At 34.5% G+C, this 18,562-nt stretch overlaps 1 protein-coding gene across 6 annotated transcripts in view; it reads left to right on the plus strand.

Moving 5' to 3' along the window:
* Window positions 1–18,562, plus strand: part of FER (FER tyrosine kinase) — a 447,367-nt gene that overhangs the window by 209,432 nt on the left and 219,373 nt on the right. For all 6 annotated transcript variants that reach the window (XM_045500490.1, XM_045500514.1, XM_045500498.1 and 3 more), the window contains one exon: window positions 2,349–2,471. In XM_045500490.1, the coding sequence (XP_045356446.1) occupies window positions 2,349–2,471 (123 nt within the window). The remainder of the gene's footprint in view (window positions 1–2,348; window positions 2,472–18,562) is intronic.

Below are 18,562 nucleotides of genomic sequence, written 5' to 3' on the forward strand. Positions count from 1 at the left end.
GTAAAGAATTTAGCTTTTATTCTGAGGGAGATAAGAATATAAGCAAGGTAATGGAATGATCTGCTGTAACAGGGTCCCTTGCTGCTGTATTAAGAGTAGACTGAAAGAAGACAAAGGGAAAACAGTGGGTATGTTTTTAACTTTATGGAGAAATATTGTCAATAAATGTTAACAAATACAATTGTGTACATTTAACATGTGCAACATGATGGTTTGTTACACATACCTTGTAAAATGGTTACCAGGATCAAGACAGTTAACACACCCATGCGCCTCACACAGTTAAATACTTGTGTGTGTGTGTGGTGAGAATGCTTAAGATTTACTCTCAGAGTCTTTCAAGTTATAATACTGTATATTTGGTTGAAATTTTGTGGTTGTTTATATTGTTATTACATGTTTCACTTCTATAACCTTTTGCATTTCTTCATTTCTTAATCAGTTTCATATAACAATGCCTTCCAGGATATTTGATTACTTGCAGATGATGATGATCCCTGGAGAAAATTTAATTTACACTTTTAAGCATTCATTGAAAATGTTTATTTTCCTATATCTGGATTTGAATAATTTTTTTTAAACGTTTATTTATTTTTGAGACAGAGAGAGACAGAGCATGAACGGGGGAGGGTCACAGAGAGAGAGGGAAACACAGAATCGGAAACAGGCTCCAGGCTCTGAGCTGTCAGCACAGAGCCCGACGCGGGGCTTGAACTCACAAACCGCGAGATCGTGACCTGAGCCGAAGTCGGACTCTTAACCGACTGAGCCACCCAGGCGCCCCTGGAATAATTTTTATAATCCAAGGATTCTTATTGCTTTGGTGATTTAATATTTGACTGTGTACTATGTGCCATATACTGGGCAAAGTGTTTTGTATATTGATACGTGGTCAAGCCCCATTCTTTGAGGAGATCCAAATATTTGTTTCACCAATGAATGAACTGAGACCCTGAGAGAACTTGCTCAGTGCATTGCATGCCTAATAATATATTAGTGTCTTCAGTATGAAATATTCTTAAACATCATTGTCAGTATATCATAGCAGACCTGACTGCTATGTACAAAAATTCTTTAGGCAATTTATTAACAACTGCTCTGAATTGATTCTAACACGAACTGCCTTGGGTTGAATTTATATTCTATGGTTAGGTGTTACAGTAAGCTAGCTCCTGTTTGTCCCTCACTTGATGAAACAAATATCCATTTAAAGGTTGGATATAAATTCAATTCTGGTAAACTTAATCTTATTTAAAAATTTTTTTTAATCTTATTTTATACTATGGAAAAAGAGCTTTAATTTCTTAAATCTTTTAACTAGGAAAGTAATCTTCCAGGAATGTAAATAGTATCCACATTTTGGTAGTGTCTAAAGTTCTTATTTCTTAACATAGTTTTCTTAGAGCACATTCATATTGGCATGTGTACATATCACCTGTTTATGTATGGGCAAGCACTTTGTGAACAATCAGAAAGAAGTGTTTATTATATTACGTTGCATTCCATTGCTTCCTGCATTGAAATGTGTGGCCAACAAGATATTTTTTAATGCTAAATTTATTGTTATCAATTCATCCATATGGTTATTGTATGCCTATTTTAAATAGGAAGACAGAGGAAAGGGGTTGTGTCACAGTTGGAGAAAATGTTACCTCTGTGGTGTTTTGAAATCATGAAGTGTAAGAGTTGAGCATGCTGATATTTGTTGTTTGTCACTGTGCATTTTATTTCTTTGTTAATGGTGTGTGAATGACTAGGTGCTTTTAGTGAAAGAATAATACACGAATAACCCCAGTAATAGAAATACCAACTACTACTATGTTGATAAATAGGAAATATTTATCAATCATCTGAGGTGGTCTTCAGATATTTATTACTATATTGGATATAATATAATATCTTCAAACTTTTGACATTTTTTATTTTGGAAGATTTATCAAATGGGACATATATAAACATAATGTAAATGCATTTCTTGTTCATTAACTCACACATATCTCATGCTTTATTTCTTTTGGTTATCATTTGGCAAAATGCATTCCAGGTCCTTTTAGTTTTTCATTTTCTTTCTTTCTTGTTTTTTCCAAACTATTTTTTAACAGTTTGAATTTTGTTTAATCATTATAAAAAGTAAGTTCTCAATGGAAAGGTAAAATTTTTCAGCATGTTGGAGTTTTATTTATATATTTAGTTTTACTTTTACTGTCGTATCCATTCAGTGGTGTTAAGTATATTCATATTGTTGTGCAATAATAGTAAATTTTCTTATTGGAACCTAATTTATTGCTAATGTAGTCTTGCTGAAGCAATGTCTTTATATTTATTCTACTTTATTGTTTTTTCTTCAGAATCTGTATCGATTTGAAGGCACTGGTTTTTCAAACATTCCTCAACTAATAGAACATCACTATACAACAAAACAGGTCATCACTAAGAAATCAGGTGTAGTTCTGCTGAACCCTATTCCTAAGGTGAGTGTGTGTATGTATGTGTGTGTGTGTGTGTGTGTGTGTGTGTGTGTATATATATATATATATATATATATATATATATATATATAAAGAATGCTTTGGGAGTTAACATTTACCACAACAAATAAAGTTCTTAGATTATTTATAGAAGTTTGTAAACATAAAGACTTTGTGATTACCACTAGTGCTAATATAACTAAGGCAGCTAGTTCCTTGGTTTTATTAGGATGGGTTGCCTTTTTATTCAGTGTTTGCTGGTTTACAAACGGCCTGTTCTTGTTTTGTTTTGTTTTGTTTTGTTTTTTTTCCTTCCCAGTTTTCCTTGAAACACTTGAGACCTTTCTTTTACTTTGTAAGGTTCAGACTTTGAAAGGTTCAGTTTATGAAAGATTCTAAGATGTAAAAGTCAAAGAATATGTCCAGCAATTATGAGTAAATTAGAATTTTAATTTTGGATGTTAAGTTTACAATATGTTATTAGACACTCGAAATTAAAAAAAAACTATACTATTTTCTTCAAATACAGTAAATTGTAAGTTTCTTATGTGGGGACAAGCAGTGAGGTGAGAGATTGTTCTGGGTAATTTTTAACTGTAAGATCTAACACAGAACGCATTACGTTCATATGCTTTAAGAGATTAATAAGGTTTGGAATGGGTATGAAGAAGGTTTGTGTTTTAAGATAAAATCTGTGGGGCTTGGACCAAAGTGCAGCAATGGAGCTGGGTTGGCTTCTGAGTACTTTTGATGTTTCAGAAATTGACCTGGGGTAGGTAAGAGTCCTTTTCTTTGGAGGCCATCTACTATCAAGAACAGTGTGGCCATAAACAGCTATACAACCTGGTAGGTTAATATCTGCTAATTTGATTTTTATATATCTAGGAATGACTTTTAATATGAAGGAAGTGTTATTTAGAAGAATGCTAATGTATAATTGAGATTCAGAAAAATAAATAAAAAAAAAACTGTTGCTATCCTTTGTTAGTCTAGAACTAATGTCTGTATTTGTTCTCACATTCTATTACTCAGTCATTACTGAGGGGCTGAGCCTTGACATTGCTTTCACAGAAGATTTTGAAAGTCAATTGCTAAACACTAATTCTGTGGCTAAGACATTGGCCTTCTTGCACAGTTTTCTAGAACTATGTGATTGGTTCATTCTTCATTTATATATTTCTCTTTGCTTTTCCCCCCATTTTAATTTGAGAAAACCTTATAAAAATTCTCTGTTAGTTTAAAACAGGTGTTCATATTTTTCTGTAGTAAAACAGAGATGTTTGTCAGTGTTTCCTCTTCCATCAATGGATAACTGCTGTTGTTCTGCAGAATTCTAGGGATTCTTTTCTTTAAGATGAGCAATTCCCATGGCTTCATGTACTGTTTACGTATCAGTGACTTCCAAATTTGTATTTCTAGCTTACATTTATATCTTTCCCAAAAGACATAAGAGATTTTTCCACTCTTTACCTAAAACTTGATTTTATCACCTTTAACCCCCAAATTTGTTCTTCCTTTTTTATTAAATGGTACAAGTTTTCCTCACTATCCAAGTAGAGTGTTTCTCTGAAATCTTTTGTAAGCAAAAGGCATAAAGCAAAGAAGCAATTACCATTTCATAAAAGTGAAAATTTTCTTCGAATTTCTTTCGGTTAACAAAAACAGGTACTAATTTAAGTCTTTTGAAAAAGCAGAGTGGCCTAAAGCAAACTTTTGGATAATGGGGGAAATCTGTACCACCAAATATTTAGTTTCTCAAACCATAAGTCTGGGGTTTGTCTTTGACATCTCCTCTACCATAGCCCTCTCACTAGCACTATAAGTGATGGGAGTTTTGTATACTTAACCTGTACATGTAAAAGTTTGAACTTTAATTCCAGCATGAAATAAATTTCAGTGCAGTTCTAGCCATGTTAGGTCAACAAGATATACAACTGGGTTTTCAGAAATATTGATAGCCCATTTTACAGCCAACCAAATATTTGCATTTTCTACTTGCTTAGCCAGGTCTAAATTGAGAGACCAAAGCCATAAAAGAGACACATAAAAATGCAGATCTGGGCTTTTGTAGGAATATATAATTTCAAATAAAGCTATATCCTTCTCTATATAAAAATTTCCATGAAACGAGCCTAGATAAATGGAGTAGATTGTCTGGACTGTTACATGGCCAATTATTCTCTTTCTCTCAAACTCCCAGCACTGGCTGTGGAGCTGATTATCTATCTCATCATTTTATATAGCACTGGCTATGAAAATAACTTCTATAGACTGAAAGCCCTGGAAGATTAAGGAGCTATGTATGATTGTTTTATGAGGTAGAAATTTGAAGTTTATCCAGCTGATTCTTAACCTGATCTAAAGTACTGGTACTTGAAATATGCAGTTTGTTATCTGTTTGTTGTAAATATTGTTATGCATTTTATTTAATGAAGCATATTACTCTTTTAAAAGAAAACCACAAAAAAGAGTTGTGAAAATTAGACAGTTTTCAATTATGAGTGAATAACAAACTGACATGGATTATATTATGGTGGTATTATCTATTATATATCTTCCTTTGAGAAATTATTTATAGTCTTATAACTTGAATCTATTTCTTGATTTAATTTGTGCAAGAAGTTAATGTCTTTGACCATATAATATGCTATAAAACATCTCATTTCCGTCTTGCCAGTCTTCATTTTTAGCCTACATAAAGAGTGCTACTTTGGTCTCAATCTAATTTCTGTTTATAGCAACTGACTTCTCAGTTCCTATTTATTTCTTTCTTACCCATGAAAATATATCATCATAATGCCTAACTGGAGGACACCGTGGCCACAGGATTATCTTTCTTATCTTCAGAAGTACAAGAAACTAGACAATCTAGAATTAGAGGAATTATTTAACTTTCTCATGATAATAAAGCTAGTGCCCAAGCCATTTCTCCCTCACCCTCCACTGGCTGATTTCTCCTGTGCTGCTTCCCACAGTTTGTAGAAAAGAATGGAGGATGAAAGGCACTGTTGTAACAGGGGTTATTGATCACCCATCACCATCCTTCTTCTGTTAGCAAGCACATTGGAGATGCACAGAACCTGTTCTTTACTGAGTTCAGTTTCTATTCCAATGTCATTCATCACAGAGGCCTTTTCTGACTACCTTGTGTGAAATAATACCTCACTTCCTTATTATTCCCCTCTTCTGCTTCTTAATATCTCTTTGCTGCAGTTGTATTTACTTGAAATTATTTTATATGATATAGTTTTACTTGTCTGTCTTCCCCAAGTGGAATATAAGTTCCATAAAGGCCAGAATTATATTTAACATTTAGTGCAGCTGTAGCCCCCGTGCTTAGAATAGTGCCTGCTCATAGCAGAAGTTCATTAAATATTTGTTGAAGCATTGAATTCATTGAGCAATTGTTAGACCAGGGGCTTGCTGAGCTTTTCATGTGCGATATCTCATTTAATCCTTACATATTCCTATGAAGTATTATAAGTAGCCCCATAGCAGCACTATCAACAATAGCCAAAGTATGGAAAGAGCCCAGTGCCCATTGATGGATGAATGGATAAAGAAGATGTGGTATATATATACAATAGAGTATTACTCGGCAATCAAGAAGAATGAAGTCTTGCCATTTGCAACTATGTGGATGGAACTAGAGGATATAATGCTAAGTGAAATTAGTCAGAGACACAAATATCACATGACTTCACTCATATGAGGACTTTTAAGAGACAAGACAGATGAACATAAGGGAAGGGAGAGAAAAATAGTATAAAAACACGGAGGGGGACAAAACATAAGAGACTCTTAAATATGGAGAACAAACAGAGGGTTGCTGGAGGGGTTGTGGGAGGGGGGATGAGCTAAATGGGTAAGGGGCATTAAGGAATCTACTCCTTAAATCACTGTTGCAGTATATGCTAACTTGGATGTAAATTAATAATAATAATAATAATAATAATAATAATAATAATAAATATCAGTGTTGTTTTTAGCCCCATACAATATTATGAATGAGGAGCTGAAGCTTAAAATCATAAATGACTTGCAGAAGATAACAGAACAATTAAGAGGCAGAGCTATGAGCCCATGTTCTTACCTACTATCTGCGTAGACAGAGTCTAGACAGAGTCTAGACTTTAGAGACTAGAATAAACTGCTTATTTTAAGGAACAAGGGTGTGGGTTTAAGGAAAAGGAAGTATCTTTGATTTCATAAATGTTAAATTGAAAAAAAGACTGTAAAATATCAAAAACTATACTACAAGTCTTTATGAAAAGGAAATCAATAAACAGTAATATTGGGTGGTAATGCTGGGATTTGAGGTAAAATATAAGGACTTGATAAAATTTAGTTAAGAAAGACACATAGTTCAACATTAACATTTAAATGGTGACTTGAAGTTTATTTGTCTTGTTAAATTTAATATTTATTCATATTTAGCTGTTTTTTTAAAGAAATTTCTTTTAGAATGGAAATTAAAGTTCATGAATAAGGGGTGCCTGGGTGGCTCAGTTGGTTGAGCCATCCAACTTCGACTCACAGTTTGTGAGTTTGAGCCCCATGTCAGGCCCTGTGCTAACAGCTCGGAGCCTTGAGCCTGCTTCAGATTCTGTGTCTCCCTCTCTCTCTGCCCATCCCTCACTAGTACTCTGTCTCTCTCTCTGAAAAATAAATAAAAACATATAAAAAAAAAAGATAAAGTGCATGAATAAATTCAGGTGAGTTAGGCAATGAGCCTTTAAATTGAACTTTAGGGGCGCCTGGGTGGCGCAGTCGGTTAAGCGTCCGACTTCAGCCAGGTCACGATCTCGCGGTCAGTGAGTTCGAGCCCCGCGTCGGGCTCTGGGCTGATGGCTCAGAGCCTGGAGCCTGTTTCCGATTCTGTGTCTCCCTCTCTCTCTGCCCCTCCCCCGTTCATGCTCTGTCTGTCTCTGTCCCAAAAATAAATAAACGTTGAAAAAAAAAAATTTTTTTTTAAAAAATAAATAAATAAATTGAACTTTAGACAAATGACTTGCCTGCCAGCTTAAATCAAGTAACTGTGGCATTTTAGTGTAGGATGCCAGAACAGTAGAGGCAGTTTTGCAGAGAGTAAGTCTTCCTTCCTTCCTTCCTTCCTTTCTTTCTTTCTTTCTTTCTTTCTTTTTAGTGTTTATTTTTGAGAGAGAGCGAGAGCACGAGCAGGGGATGCGGAGAGAATGGAGAGTGGGGCAGAGGATCTGAAGCAGGCTCTGCACTGACAGCAGTAAGCCTGACTTGGGGCTCGACATAGGGCTTGATGTGAGGCTCAAACTCACGAACCGTGAGATATGACCTGAGCCAAAACCAAGAGTGGGACGCTTAACTGACAAGCCACCCAGGCACCCAGAGAGTAAGTCTTTCTGTGACAGAGACTAACTTGTGAAGAGACAAGTTTGTGGCAACAGCATTAATGTTTTGGACACATGTACACAAACAACAGTTCATACAAGAGAAAAGCTGTACTTTTAATTAGGTCTTCTCTTCATGTTCTTGGTTTCAGATCATTTAAAGACTATTTTACTTTATAGTTAAGTAACATAGCTTGCTTCTTCCAATATTACTGTTTAATAATTTTCCTCTTTTGGAATCTTGAGATACGGTTTTTGATAGGTTGAAGTCTTTTTCAATTTAACATTTTATGAAATTAGAGACTCCTTTTTCCTTAAATCTATATCCATGTTCCTTAATTATGTAATTAAATTATTAAAATAATATAAAAATTTAATAAAGAAATGACTGGAAAATATATGTGACTTAATATTTATTTGTTTAGCAAATATTTAGTTAACACACACTCTGCTGAGCAGTGATCTATATTATGTTGGAGTGCAATAAATGCTATGCAAATGAAGCCCGTCAAGCAGATAATGACCTGAGTGTGATGGTGAGGTCAGAGGTTAGGTGACGTGTGTGTATGTGTGTGTGTCTAGGGAACAGCTGGTTTTTTAAATCATTGTGATCCAGGAAGGCCTCCTAATAAATTTTGAAGAGAAAAGTGAACCAAACCAAAGACTTGTCCGTAGGGTTATATGCAGGAGCAATAGTAAAAGCATTTAACAGCACAGCATGAATACTGGCCTGTGAGAACAGATGCCAACTCCAAGGCCCTAGAGCCATGCTCGTGTTTCATTGGGTCAGTATCTTTCTTCCTTGAGTGTCTGGGGAAAGAGTGTTCCTAGGTATAATTGAGGAGCTGCAGAAGCTAGTGTGGCAGGAACAGTGTAGACAAATGGAGTGATTGCAGGTAAGCGCAGATTTGGATTAATTTAATAACTAATGTATACTATCTTAAAAGGTCAGTTATTTATTACATAATTTAAGAAATTCATTTCATTTAGGTAAAAGTTCTGTATAAAATTTTGTAAGTTTTCATGGTGAGTCTCTTCAAAACAAAATATTTATGTTTAATAGTGTCAATTAATTTCAAGGGAATATTTTTGTAGTCATATGGCTATCTAAATAAAGTAAAACCAATGTTCTTCATTTCTAAGAACTTTTTCTCCCAGCCATTGTTTTTTTTTTTTTTTAAATTCTTGTTTTTTTTGTTTATTTTTACCCCCACATGCCACCAAGCAGTTAATTCCATTTGGACATGGTCTACCTGGAGATAGAGTTAGATCCCATAGGTTAAGGGCTCAATCCTACAAGTCTCCCCACTCCTCTGCCCAACTTCAGATGCCAATCTTAAAACCAGGTTGTCACTATGCTTCTGTTATCCTGGTGATAGATTGGAGGTTCCAACAACCTTCTCCTTAGGTTCAGTTAACTTGCTAGAGTGCCTCCCAGCACTCAGAAAAACATTCTACTTAATAGATGACCAGTTGGATACAAAAGGACATAACTCAGGAAGAGCCAGATGTCGGAGATGCATAAGGCAAGGTATGTGGGAAGGGGAATGACACTTTCTTGATGTCTAAGGGCACAACTGTTCCCAAATTTCCACACCTTTACCAACCTGGAAGATCTCCCTACACTGTCTTTTTGGGTTTATATGGAGGCTTCATTACATAGGCATGCTTGATTAAATCATTGACAACTGGGGCTTGAACTCATTATCCAACCTGTCTTCCCTCCTGGAGGTTAAGAGGTTGGGACTGAAAACTCCAACCCTCAAATCACAAGGTTGGTTTTCATGGCACTAGCCCTATCTTTAGGTTACCTAGAGCTGTCTAACCATGACTCAGCGTAACAAAGGACACCTTTGTGGCTCTGAGCACTTAGGAATTTCCAAGGGTTTTAGGAGCCTTGTGCCAGAAATTGAGACAAAGACAAAATACAATTTCCTACTATAAATCATAATCACACTCAGTAATATTATTTTAGGAGGCATCTAGCTAGCTCTGCTTTTGCAATTAATCCTCTTATGCTGTCATTTTATATGAGATATTTAGAAAGTACTGTGTGTTTAAAATTTGAAGACAGATAAGTGATTTATTTATTTATTTTTAGCTCTTGAAAATGAGATATTATGTCAAATTATTAGATTTCCAATTACAGAGACCACAGTTTGGAAAAAAAAAGTTCTGATATAGAATGCTCGCTGTTAAGATTTCTACTTAATTGCCTCTTTAAGATCAGTTATTAGCTCCATTGAAGAGCACAAAAAATTACAGACTATCCTCCTTAGGATAAATTCATCAAGAATACATAAATCACCCTGTGGACCTCTGAATTGAGCAGAAAGAATCCACTTTTCAATGCCAGTTTTCACCACTCCCAACCATGTGATTTGGGCCAGGTCAACCCCCAAGTCATTTTCTGCCTACAATAATCCTACATGGTTGTTGTAAGTATCATGTAAGAAAATCTGTGTGGCTATGTGTTGGAAACTGTAGAATAGTGTATTCTTTCTTCTTTAAAAACTTTTTCATGTGACAAATAACTCACAACAGAAGGTTTGGAAAAGGTAAAGGTAAAATTTGGAAGATTTTAAATTATGAAGGAAGAAAAAAACGTTGAGTACATAGTCTGGTGATAATATTCTACTTCTGTTATTTTATTAATTTTTTTCAACAACTGTGCATTGAGTATTATTATCCCCATTATTAGATTAGGAAAGTCAAAGATCATAATTTACCCTAAATCACATTTCTTGTAAAATTTGAGGTGTGTCCTGAAACTGATTCTGTTATATTTATCACCTTTTTACTACAACCTCCACTAGAATAAGTTATAATCTATAGCCTCAGTAACATCAGTAGTTTAACAACATTTTTTTTTTGCTATAGTCCAATACTCCTGCACCAGAATATAACAGTGAACTTGACAGTTATGGTGTCATCCTTTATGAAAATTAGTCCCGCAGGAACTATATAACATGTTGTGCTAAGGGAAATAGAGGGTAATATTTGAATATTTAGCCTTCATTTAGCATAGTCAGGGAAGTCAAATTAAACTTGAATTTTAGGCTTGATCTATTTAATAAAAGAATCCTGTCATAGTGCATTTAACACATAGACTGACTTCCAGTTTTTTTTTTATCTCAAACTTTACCAACAGTTATTTTGAGGAAGAGCAATGTTAGGCTTAAAAAAATTAATAGGCCTTGGAGACCACTAATGTTCCTTAAATGACTTCTCAGGGGTATTTCATCCATAAACCCACTTCATACTTTCTTAAATATTATGATTTTTCAGTCTAAGGAGTTAGATTTTAAAGTAATCCTTCCATATATCTCTCACCTTGTAAACATTTTCGGCATGGCATGATAGGAATAACTCATTTGAATTAAAAAAAAAAATTGTTCCCAATGTTTATTTATTTATTTTTTTTTTGAGAGACAGAGACAGAGTATGAGCAGGGGAGGGGCAGAGAGAGAGGGGGACAGAGAATCCAAAGCAGGCTCCAGGCTCTAAGCTGTCAGCACAGACCTGACGTGGGGCTCCAACCCACAAACCGTGAGATCATGACGTCAGCTGAAGTCGGACAATTAACTGACTGAGCCACCCAGGAGCCAGCCTCTCATTGGAATTTCTTAAATGCAAGTAGAAGGGCAGGATTTGGTATTAATAGCACATTGTCTGAAGTGTGTAATTTCATCATTTTAAAGTATTTATGAAAATTTTCTATGTGCATGGACTCAGAGAAGCATGTAGAAATATATAAGAAGGTATATAAGAAGATTTCTGGTATGAACATGGTTGTGTGACTTAGCATTTTTTTTCCCTCTTCCCTGCTGGAAACTATAGCAAAGAGAACAACAAAAGTAAAATGTCCATAAACTGCATTCTTCATGAAACTAAGAACCATATGTAATTCATCGACTTCAAAGTACACGTTGTGGTAGTCAACCTTTGACTGGGTGGAAGTTGTATAGCACAAAGTTAAGACATGACCAGATAGCCCCGCTGCTGTAGATCTTACCAAACTGCAGCAAAAACACCTTTTGAAAGAGGAATTTACCCTAAAGTTCTCAGCTATATTCTTTGCTTGCATCAATGAATGTGGGAAATGGGTGGGGGAAATAAATTTTATGCATAAATTAAGTGATTCAGCCAAACTTGCAGTCAGAAGAAAATTTAGAGTCTTAAGTAGTTACATCAATAAAACAACAAAAAATAATTGGGTGAAGCATACAACTCAAAAAATTAGGAAAAACAAATCCATAATTAAATAAAAGTGTAGCAGAAAGAATAAATTAACAAAGATAAAACCATAAAGAGATGAATTAAAAAAAGAGAAAAGAAAAAATATATATAATAACTGCTTTTAAAAACATCAATACATAATTAAAAACACTTGCTAATTTAATCAGTAAAAACTCATATCACAAGAATGCCAATTCCTTTAATATACAAAGAGCCTCTAGAAGTTGTGTAAAAAAATAGATAACCAAATAGAAAAATTGTTAATGGGCATGGGTGGATAGTTAAAAAAATAAAAATACAAATGGCTTTTAAAGATATGGCAGGTAATTTCTTAACTCAGTGGAATAAATGGAAATTAAAACTAAGGAAATATCATTTTTTCACTTACTAGATTGGCATAAAGTTACAATTTAATAGTTCACTTTCTTGGCAAAGATGTGCAAAAAGGCCCTTAGATACTTTGCTAATGAGAATATAAATTAGAAAAATCTCTGTAGAAGGCAAATTGACAAAATCCATCAAAATTATAAAATGTACGTATACCTTTGACTTAGCATTAACACGTCAGTAATCTATCCTTTAATTGTGTTTGTATATGTATGAAATGGTGTCAGCACAAGGTTAGTCACTTCAGCATTATTTGTAATATTGGAAATAACTGAAACGTTCATTAATAGGTGTCTAGTTAAATTGAACATGGTACTCCATCTGATGGAGTACTGTAAATGAGGAACTCCAAGGTGCATTGTGGTTTTTTTCAATTTTTAATTTTTTTCATGTTTATTTATTTATTTTAAGAGAGAGAGAGAGAGACAGAGAGAGAGAGAGAGAGAGAGAGAGAGAGAGAGCCAGCCAGTGGGGAAGGAGAGAGAGGAAGAGAGAGAATCCCAAGCAGTCTCTACACTGTCAGTGAGACAAACTGTGAGATCATCACCTGAGCTGAAACAGTCTCTACACTGTCAGTGAGACAAACTGTGAGATCATCACCTGAGCTGAAATCAGGAGTTCCATGCTTAATGACTGAGCCACCCAGGTGCCCCCACGGTGCACTGTTAATAAAAGAAACTAAAGGGGTGTCTGGGTGGCTCAGTTGGTTAAGCTTCCAACTTCAGCTTAGGTCATGATCTCCCAGTTCATGAGTTTAAGCCCTGCATTGGGCTCTGCACAGGTGGTGCAGAGCCTGCTTGGGATTCTGTCTCTTTGCCTTTTCCTCACTTGAGTGCACTCTCTCTCTCTCAAGATAAATAAATAAACTTAAAAAAATAAAAGAAACTAAACTATAAAACAGAGTTTATGTCATGTTATCTTTTGTATAAAAAAGTGTGGGGAGTATAAAATTATATGTCTGGGTTTGCTTTTAATGATAAAGAAACTTTAAATATATACTCAAGAAACTACCACTACTGATAATATCTAACAGAGGATACACATGTTTTCGTGGGTTTGAAGTTGTCAGCAGAGGTCTAAGGGAAATTTTTTACTGTTTACATTTATTGTATTTTACTGTTTATTTTGTTTTATTTTTTGAAGACACTGTGAATGCTTTATCCATTTAGAACTTAAAAAAGTATTGAAACCATGACACCTGCTCTTAAGGAGTTATAATTTTTTAGGGAGATGCTTTATCAAAAAATTATTGTTAAAAGGATAAAATGTTCATGTTCTATATTGTTAAAGAAGAAATAATTTGTAAAATAGTGCTACGGTATTATCCTTTTTTCAAAAAATGAAATGTATATACACATAGAAGATGCACGTACATATGTATACAGAAGAGTTCAAAGACTATACTCCAGAATATTATGATTATCTCCAATTGGAGGAGTTATGGGTAACTTCTTCTGACTTAAGTTTGTTTTTTAGATTTTTTTATTCAACATGTTCTTTTGGTAATGTTACAATTTTTTCAAAGCAATATTTTATGGTAATATTTAGTAGAACACTATAAAGCAGCATTTTTTAAATTTAAATTTTAGTTTTAGAGAGAAACCATGGATGGGGGAGAGGAACAGAGGCGGAGAGAGAGAGAGAATCTTAAGCAGGCTCCACTCTCAGTGTGGAGCCCAGCATGGGGCTTGATCCCACCATCCTGTGATCATGACCTGAGCCGAAATTAAGAGTCGACCACTTAAATGACTGAGCCACCCAGGTGCCCAAGATTGATTTTTAAAGTACCAATATATATTACAGGAATTCAGAAGAAGAACAAATGGGCTTAGTTGGGTTCATAGAGGAATATGGATTTGAAGTAGGTCCTAAGGATAGGCAGAAGGAGTAGAGAAGATTTTTGTGGTTATGGCAAGGGAATAATCTAAAAACTGAGACTTATTTTAAGGAAGTCAAGATCAGTTTGACAGAAGCAGATGATTTAGAAAGGTGAATAATCTCAAAAGTTTCGGCTGAAGTCAGATTTTTTAGATCTTCACATACCAAGATTAGGATTTGTCTATGGAAAATGTCATTCTATTGCAGGTTTATAACCAAGGGGAAAATGTAAACTAAGCATATCTAAAGTATAGTTGGTGATACCACATACCCCACTAAAATATTGAGGCTATTTGCCCTTTTAACTGCTTGAAGAAGTTAAGGAATTTATTGGCACATTTAAAAAACAAATCAATTTTTATTTTACCATGTTTCAGAAAGAACCTGTGTAGCCATAATCAAATTATATTACAGTGAATAATGTTAAAATAGAAATGAAAACAAGTTATTAGTACCGGTGAAAAAATAAGTAATGGTGGACACGTCAGCATGGCAAAAAAAAAAAAAAAAAATGCAGGCTCTTAAAGACTTTTAATAATTCCTCTGTTGAGCATGAAATATTTAGATGGAGGGGCGCCTGGGTGGCGCAGTCGGTTAAGCGTCCGACTTCAGCCAGGTCACGATCTCGCGGTCCGTGAGTTCGAGCCCCGCGTCGGGCTCTGGGCTGATGGCTCGGAGCCTGGAGCCTGTTTCCGATTCTGTGTCTCCCTCTCTCTCTGCCCTTCCCCCGTTCATGCTCTGTCTCTCTGTCCCAAAAATAAATAAACGTTGAAAAAAAAAATTAAAAAAAAAAAATAAAAAAATTAAAAAAAAAAAGAAATATTTAGATGGAAACCATTATAGAAAAAGAGTTAACTAATTTCATGATTAGAGAAGAGGAAGGATATTAATTTGTTTAAAATAAAGTTTTACTACCAGTAAGTTCTAAATGAAAATTCTCTCTTGGGATTTTAGTTATAACAATGTCTTTAACAACTTTTCTGCAAAAGTTTAGGAATAGATTTCATTGGTTGTTGCTTTTAGTGTCCTTTAATAATAGCCCAGGGCATAATGTAAAATACAACTTAATATAAATCATTTTGCATCATCCTTTTTTCCTCTTTTTAATTTTTGCTGAAGAGAATAGTAAAATTTTCTAGGATCCAGATTTATGATTAAAATATTAATAAAATTAGCATTAAATATATTAAAAAGTTTTAACAAGTTCCAGAATACCAAAAGATTACACCTATGACATTTACAAATGTCTCATCTTAATTATATACCTGAGGAATTTAACATTTAGCCAAGTTTGTGGAGGATCCATACACTGAGTGGAAAAAAAAATCGTAACATGGAATGGCGTATTGTTGAATTTTGTTTTCCCTTACAAAAAAAGTCCATGATATGTTGTTAATAATTTATTTCATTTTGGAAACTATCAGTGCTAAATAATTTAATTGAAGATTACCGTCTCTTTTAATGTCTTTTCATATTTTGAACTTAGACATTGGGAGCTTATTTGATGTTCTCTGGGTCTAAGGTAGTGAGATTTAGAAAGCAAGAAATGTCTCTACCAAAGAAAAGACAAAGGCACCCTGACAGAGAATATTCTTTATGTTGGTACTTGTGTAATTCAAACAGGAGAGAAGGGGTCAATAGAATATCAGGGCAAGAAGTGGTAAGGTAAGGAATAGGTGAGGTGAGTTGATAAGATATGGAAGTACACCAAATTAGTCTCTTCAGCCACATTAACCCTCTTCTTTACAACTATTCTCCTCTTGCTGGCTCTACAGCCTGCAGCCTGCAACAACTTCTGAGATAGAAAACCCCTGATGATGATGTGTAATTTCCATTTTAATTTGTCAATTTTATATAATGTAGATATTTATAAAAAAATTTTTAATGTTTATTTTTGAGAGAAAAAGAGAGTATGAGCAGGGGAGGCAGAGAGAGAGACACACACACAGAATCTGAAGCAGGCTCTAGGCTCTGAGCTATCAGCACAGAACCCAACATCACAAATTGTGATATCAAACTCACAAACTGTGAGTTCATGACCTGAGCCGAAGTCAGATGCTCCATTGACTGAGCCAGCCAGGCTCCCCGATAATATAGATACTTGTAAAGTGTTCAATAAAAATGTCCTCCTCTGGGCTCACCTTGAACTTTCCCATAGTTACAGTACTTATTTTATTCACTCAGCTGTCATTGTTAGTTTTATCTGAGATCCTCCCCATTAGCTAATAACCCCCTTGAGAGCAATAAAGATATATTTACTCATTTTTATGCATCTCAGGGTCTGATGCATAACTCAGGAAATATTTGATGTTATTTTGAAAAAATATGGCCATTTAATAAATACTTGATATAATATTTGAAAAAATATAATAATTGAGACTTTATATTGTTTTAGAACAATATAGGAATTATAGCTTTTAATGTTTCCCAAGTGGAGCATGATTGAGGTTTATGAATGAAATCCCTTTGGAAATAAGATATGTTCTGTTTCAGTTCCATTTGTATAGTAGTTTATATTCCATATTTTCACTTTCTTCTTTTATGGCTTTATGTTAGAAGTTACTTTTTCATGTGGTTATGATGCTCTTAGCAAATTTCATAGCTATTTTTAAGTACAGATGAAAAATATTTCTGGTGTACTCTTTTTTGGCTTGTCTGTATTTTATACTGTTGTGAACTATATATTATTCGTTCCATAAAATTCCTTTGACACCTTGATGAGACTTCTCTCGCATATTAACTTTAAAGCAGTAAAGTAATCTTACATAATATTTAATATTCCTTATTTGCAAATTACTGTCCTGTATTAACCCATTTCAAAAGTGAAAATGAAATACAAGAACAGGCATTGCTTGTTTGCACTTAAAAAAAAAAAACATTTATCTTCCTTTTTACCATATTAACTAAATTAGTGTTCATCTTCTGCTACGTTGTCCTTGAAGGGAATAATTTAATTGTGCCACAAAAGACTTGTCCCACATCCTATTTTATGTAGACTAAATATGCATGCTAAGAATTTTAATGACTTTGAGATAATAGGAATTAAATTAGAAAGACCAAGGACATTAAAAAGATATCTGCAAGTGATTTTTTAAAACGGAAAGCCTCATTCATCTATAAGCCTTAGAGAAAATGAAACTTAAAGTTTTTCCTTCTGTTATTTATGTAATAACTACTATATATTAAAACTAGACCAAAAAATAAGGTCTTAAAAAAGAAATACTCGTGGAGAGAAATTATCTTATGGGACATCCTGAAACCTTGATCGGGGACTGTGTAATGAGAAACAGAATCAAGATCAGCACAGTTCATTTTTAATTTCTTGTGTATCTCTTAATAATAAAGAACTCTCATGTTCAAATCCTGGCCCTCACTGTTTTGTGGTTTGCCATTACAGATAATTTCTAATGATGGACTCAAGAATTAATAATTTTACCAATACTTTCTGGCAATGCTGTGTTCTCTTTTGACTAATAAATCTGTGTTTTCTTTTGCCTCTGGAATCACTTCAGTTTGAGAACATAATCATTTTTTATGCCCATAAGAGTGGACTGTGAGTCCATAGAGCTTTTTGAATCTTCTCTAGAAAAAACTTTTAAAAGATTCCTCCACTGCTATTGCAGTCTTCAATGTGGGGTTTCTGAAAGGTCATCAGTTCATCTGAAAATAAATTGGTCAGAATTTTCCAGGAATCCACAGATTTGCAGCATACCTCTGACTGGCTCTTCAGTTAACGTTCAACAAATACATATTGAAAGCCTCTTCTATGGTGGAAACTAGGCACTAAAGATACTGTGATGACTATGACAGTCTTTGTCCCAGAAGAAATTAGTCTAATTGGGAAGACAGATAAGTAAATAAGAACTATGATTGAGGTGATAAACCCTTTTCCAGTTTATCCATCTGAAGTAGAGAATATATTAGTAGTCAGGGGAAATGGAGAGAAGAGGTGTGGTAGGCAGAATAATGGACTTCCAAATGCATCTATGCCCTAATCCCTAGGACCTGTGGATGTGTTCTGTACTCAGTAAAAGAGACTTTGCAGAGGTGATTATGTTAAGTATCTTGAGATGGATAGATTATCCTGGATTATCCAGGTGGGTTCAGTGTCACTGCCAAACATAATCACAAGGAACCGTGTAAGGGAAAGAAGGAGGCAGGAGAGGCAGAGACAGAAAAGGAAATGTGAATATAGAAGTAATGGTTGCTTGGAGTCATGCAGCC

Source organism: Leopardus geoffroyi, chromosome A1 (genome assembly GCF_018350155.1).
Source record: "Leopardus geoffroyi isolate Oge1 chromosome A1, O.geoffroyi_Oge1_pat1.0, whole genome shotgun sequence".
In the NCBI taxonomy this organism is placed as follows: Eukaryota; Metazoa; Chordata; class Mammalia; order Carnivora; family Felidae; genus Leopardus; species Leopardus geoffroyi.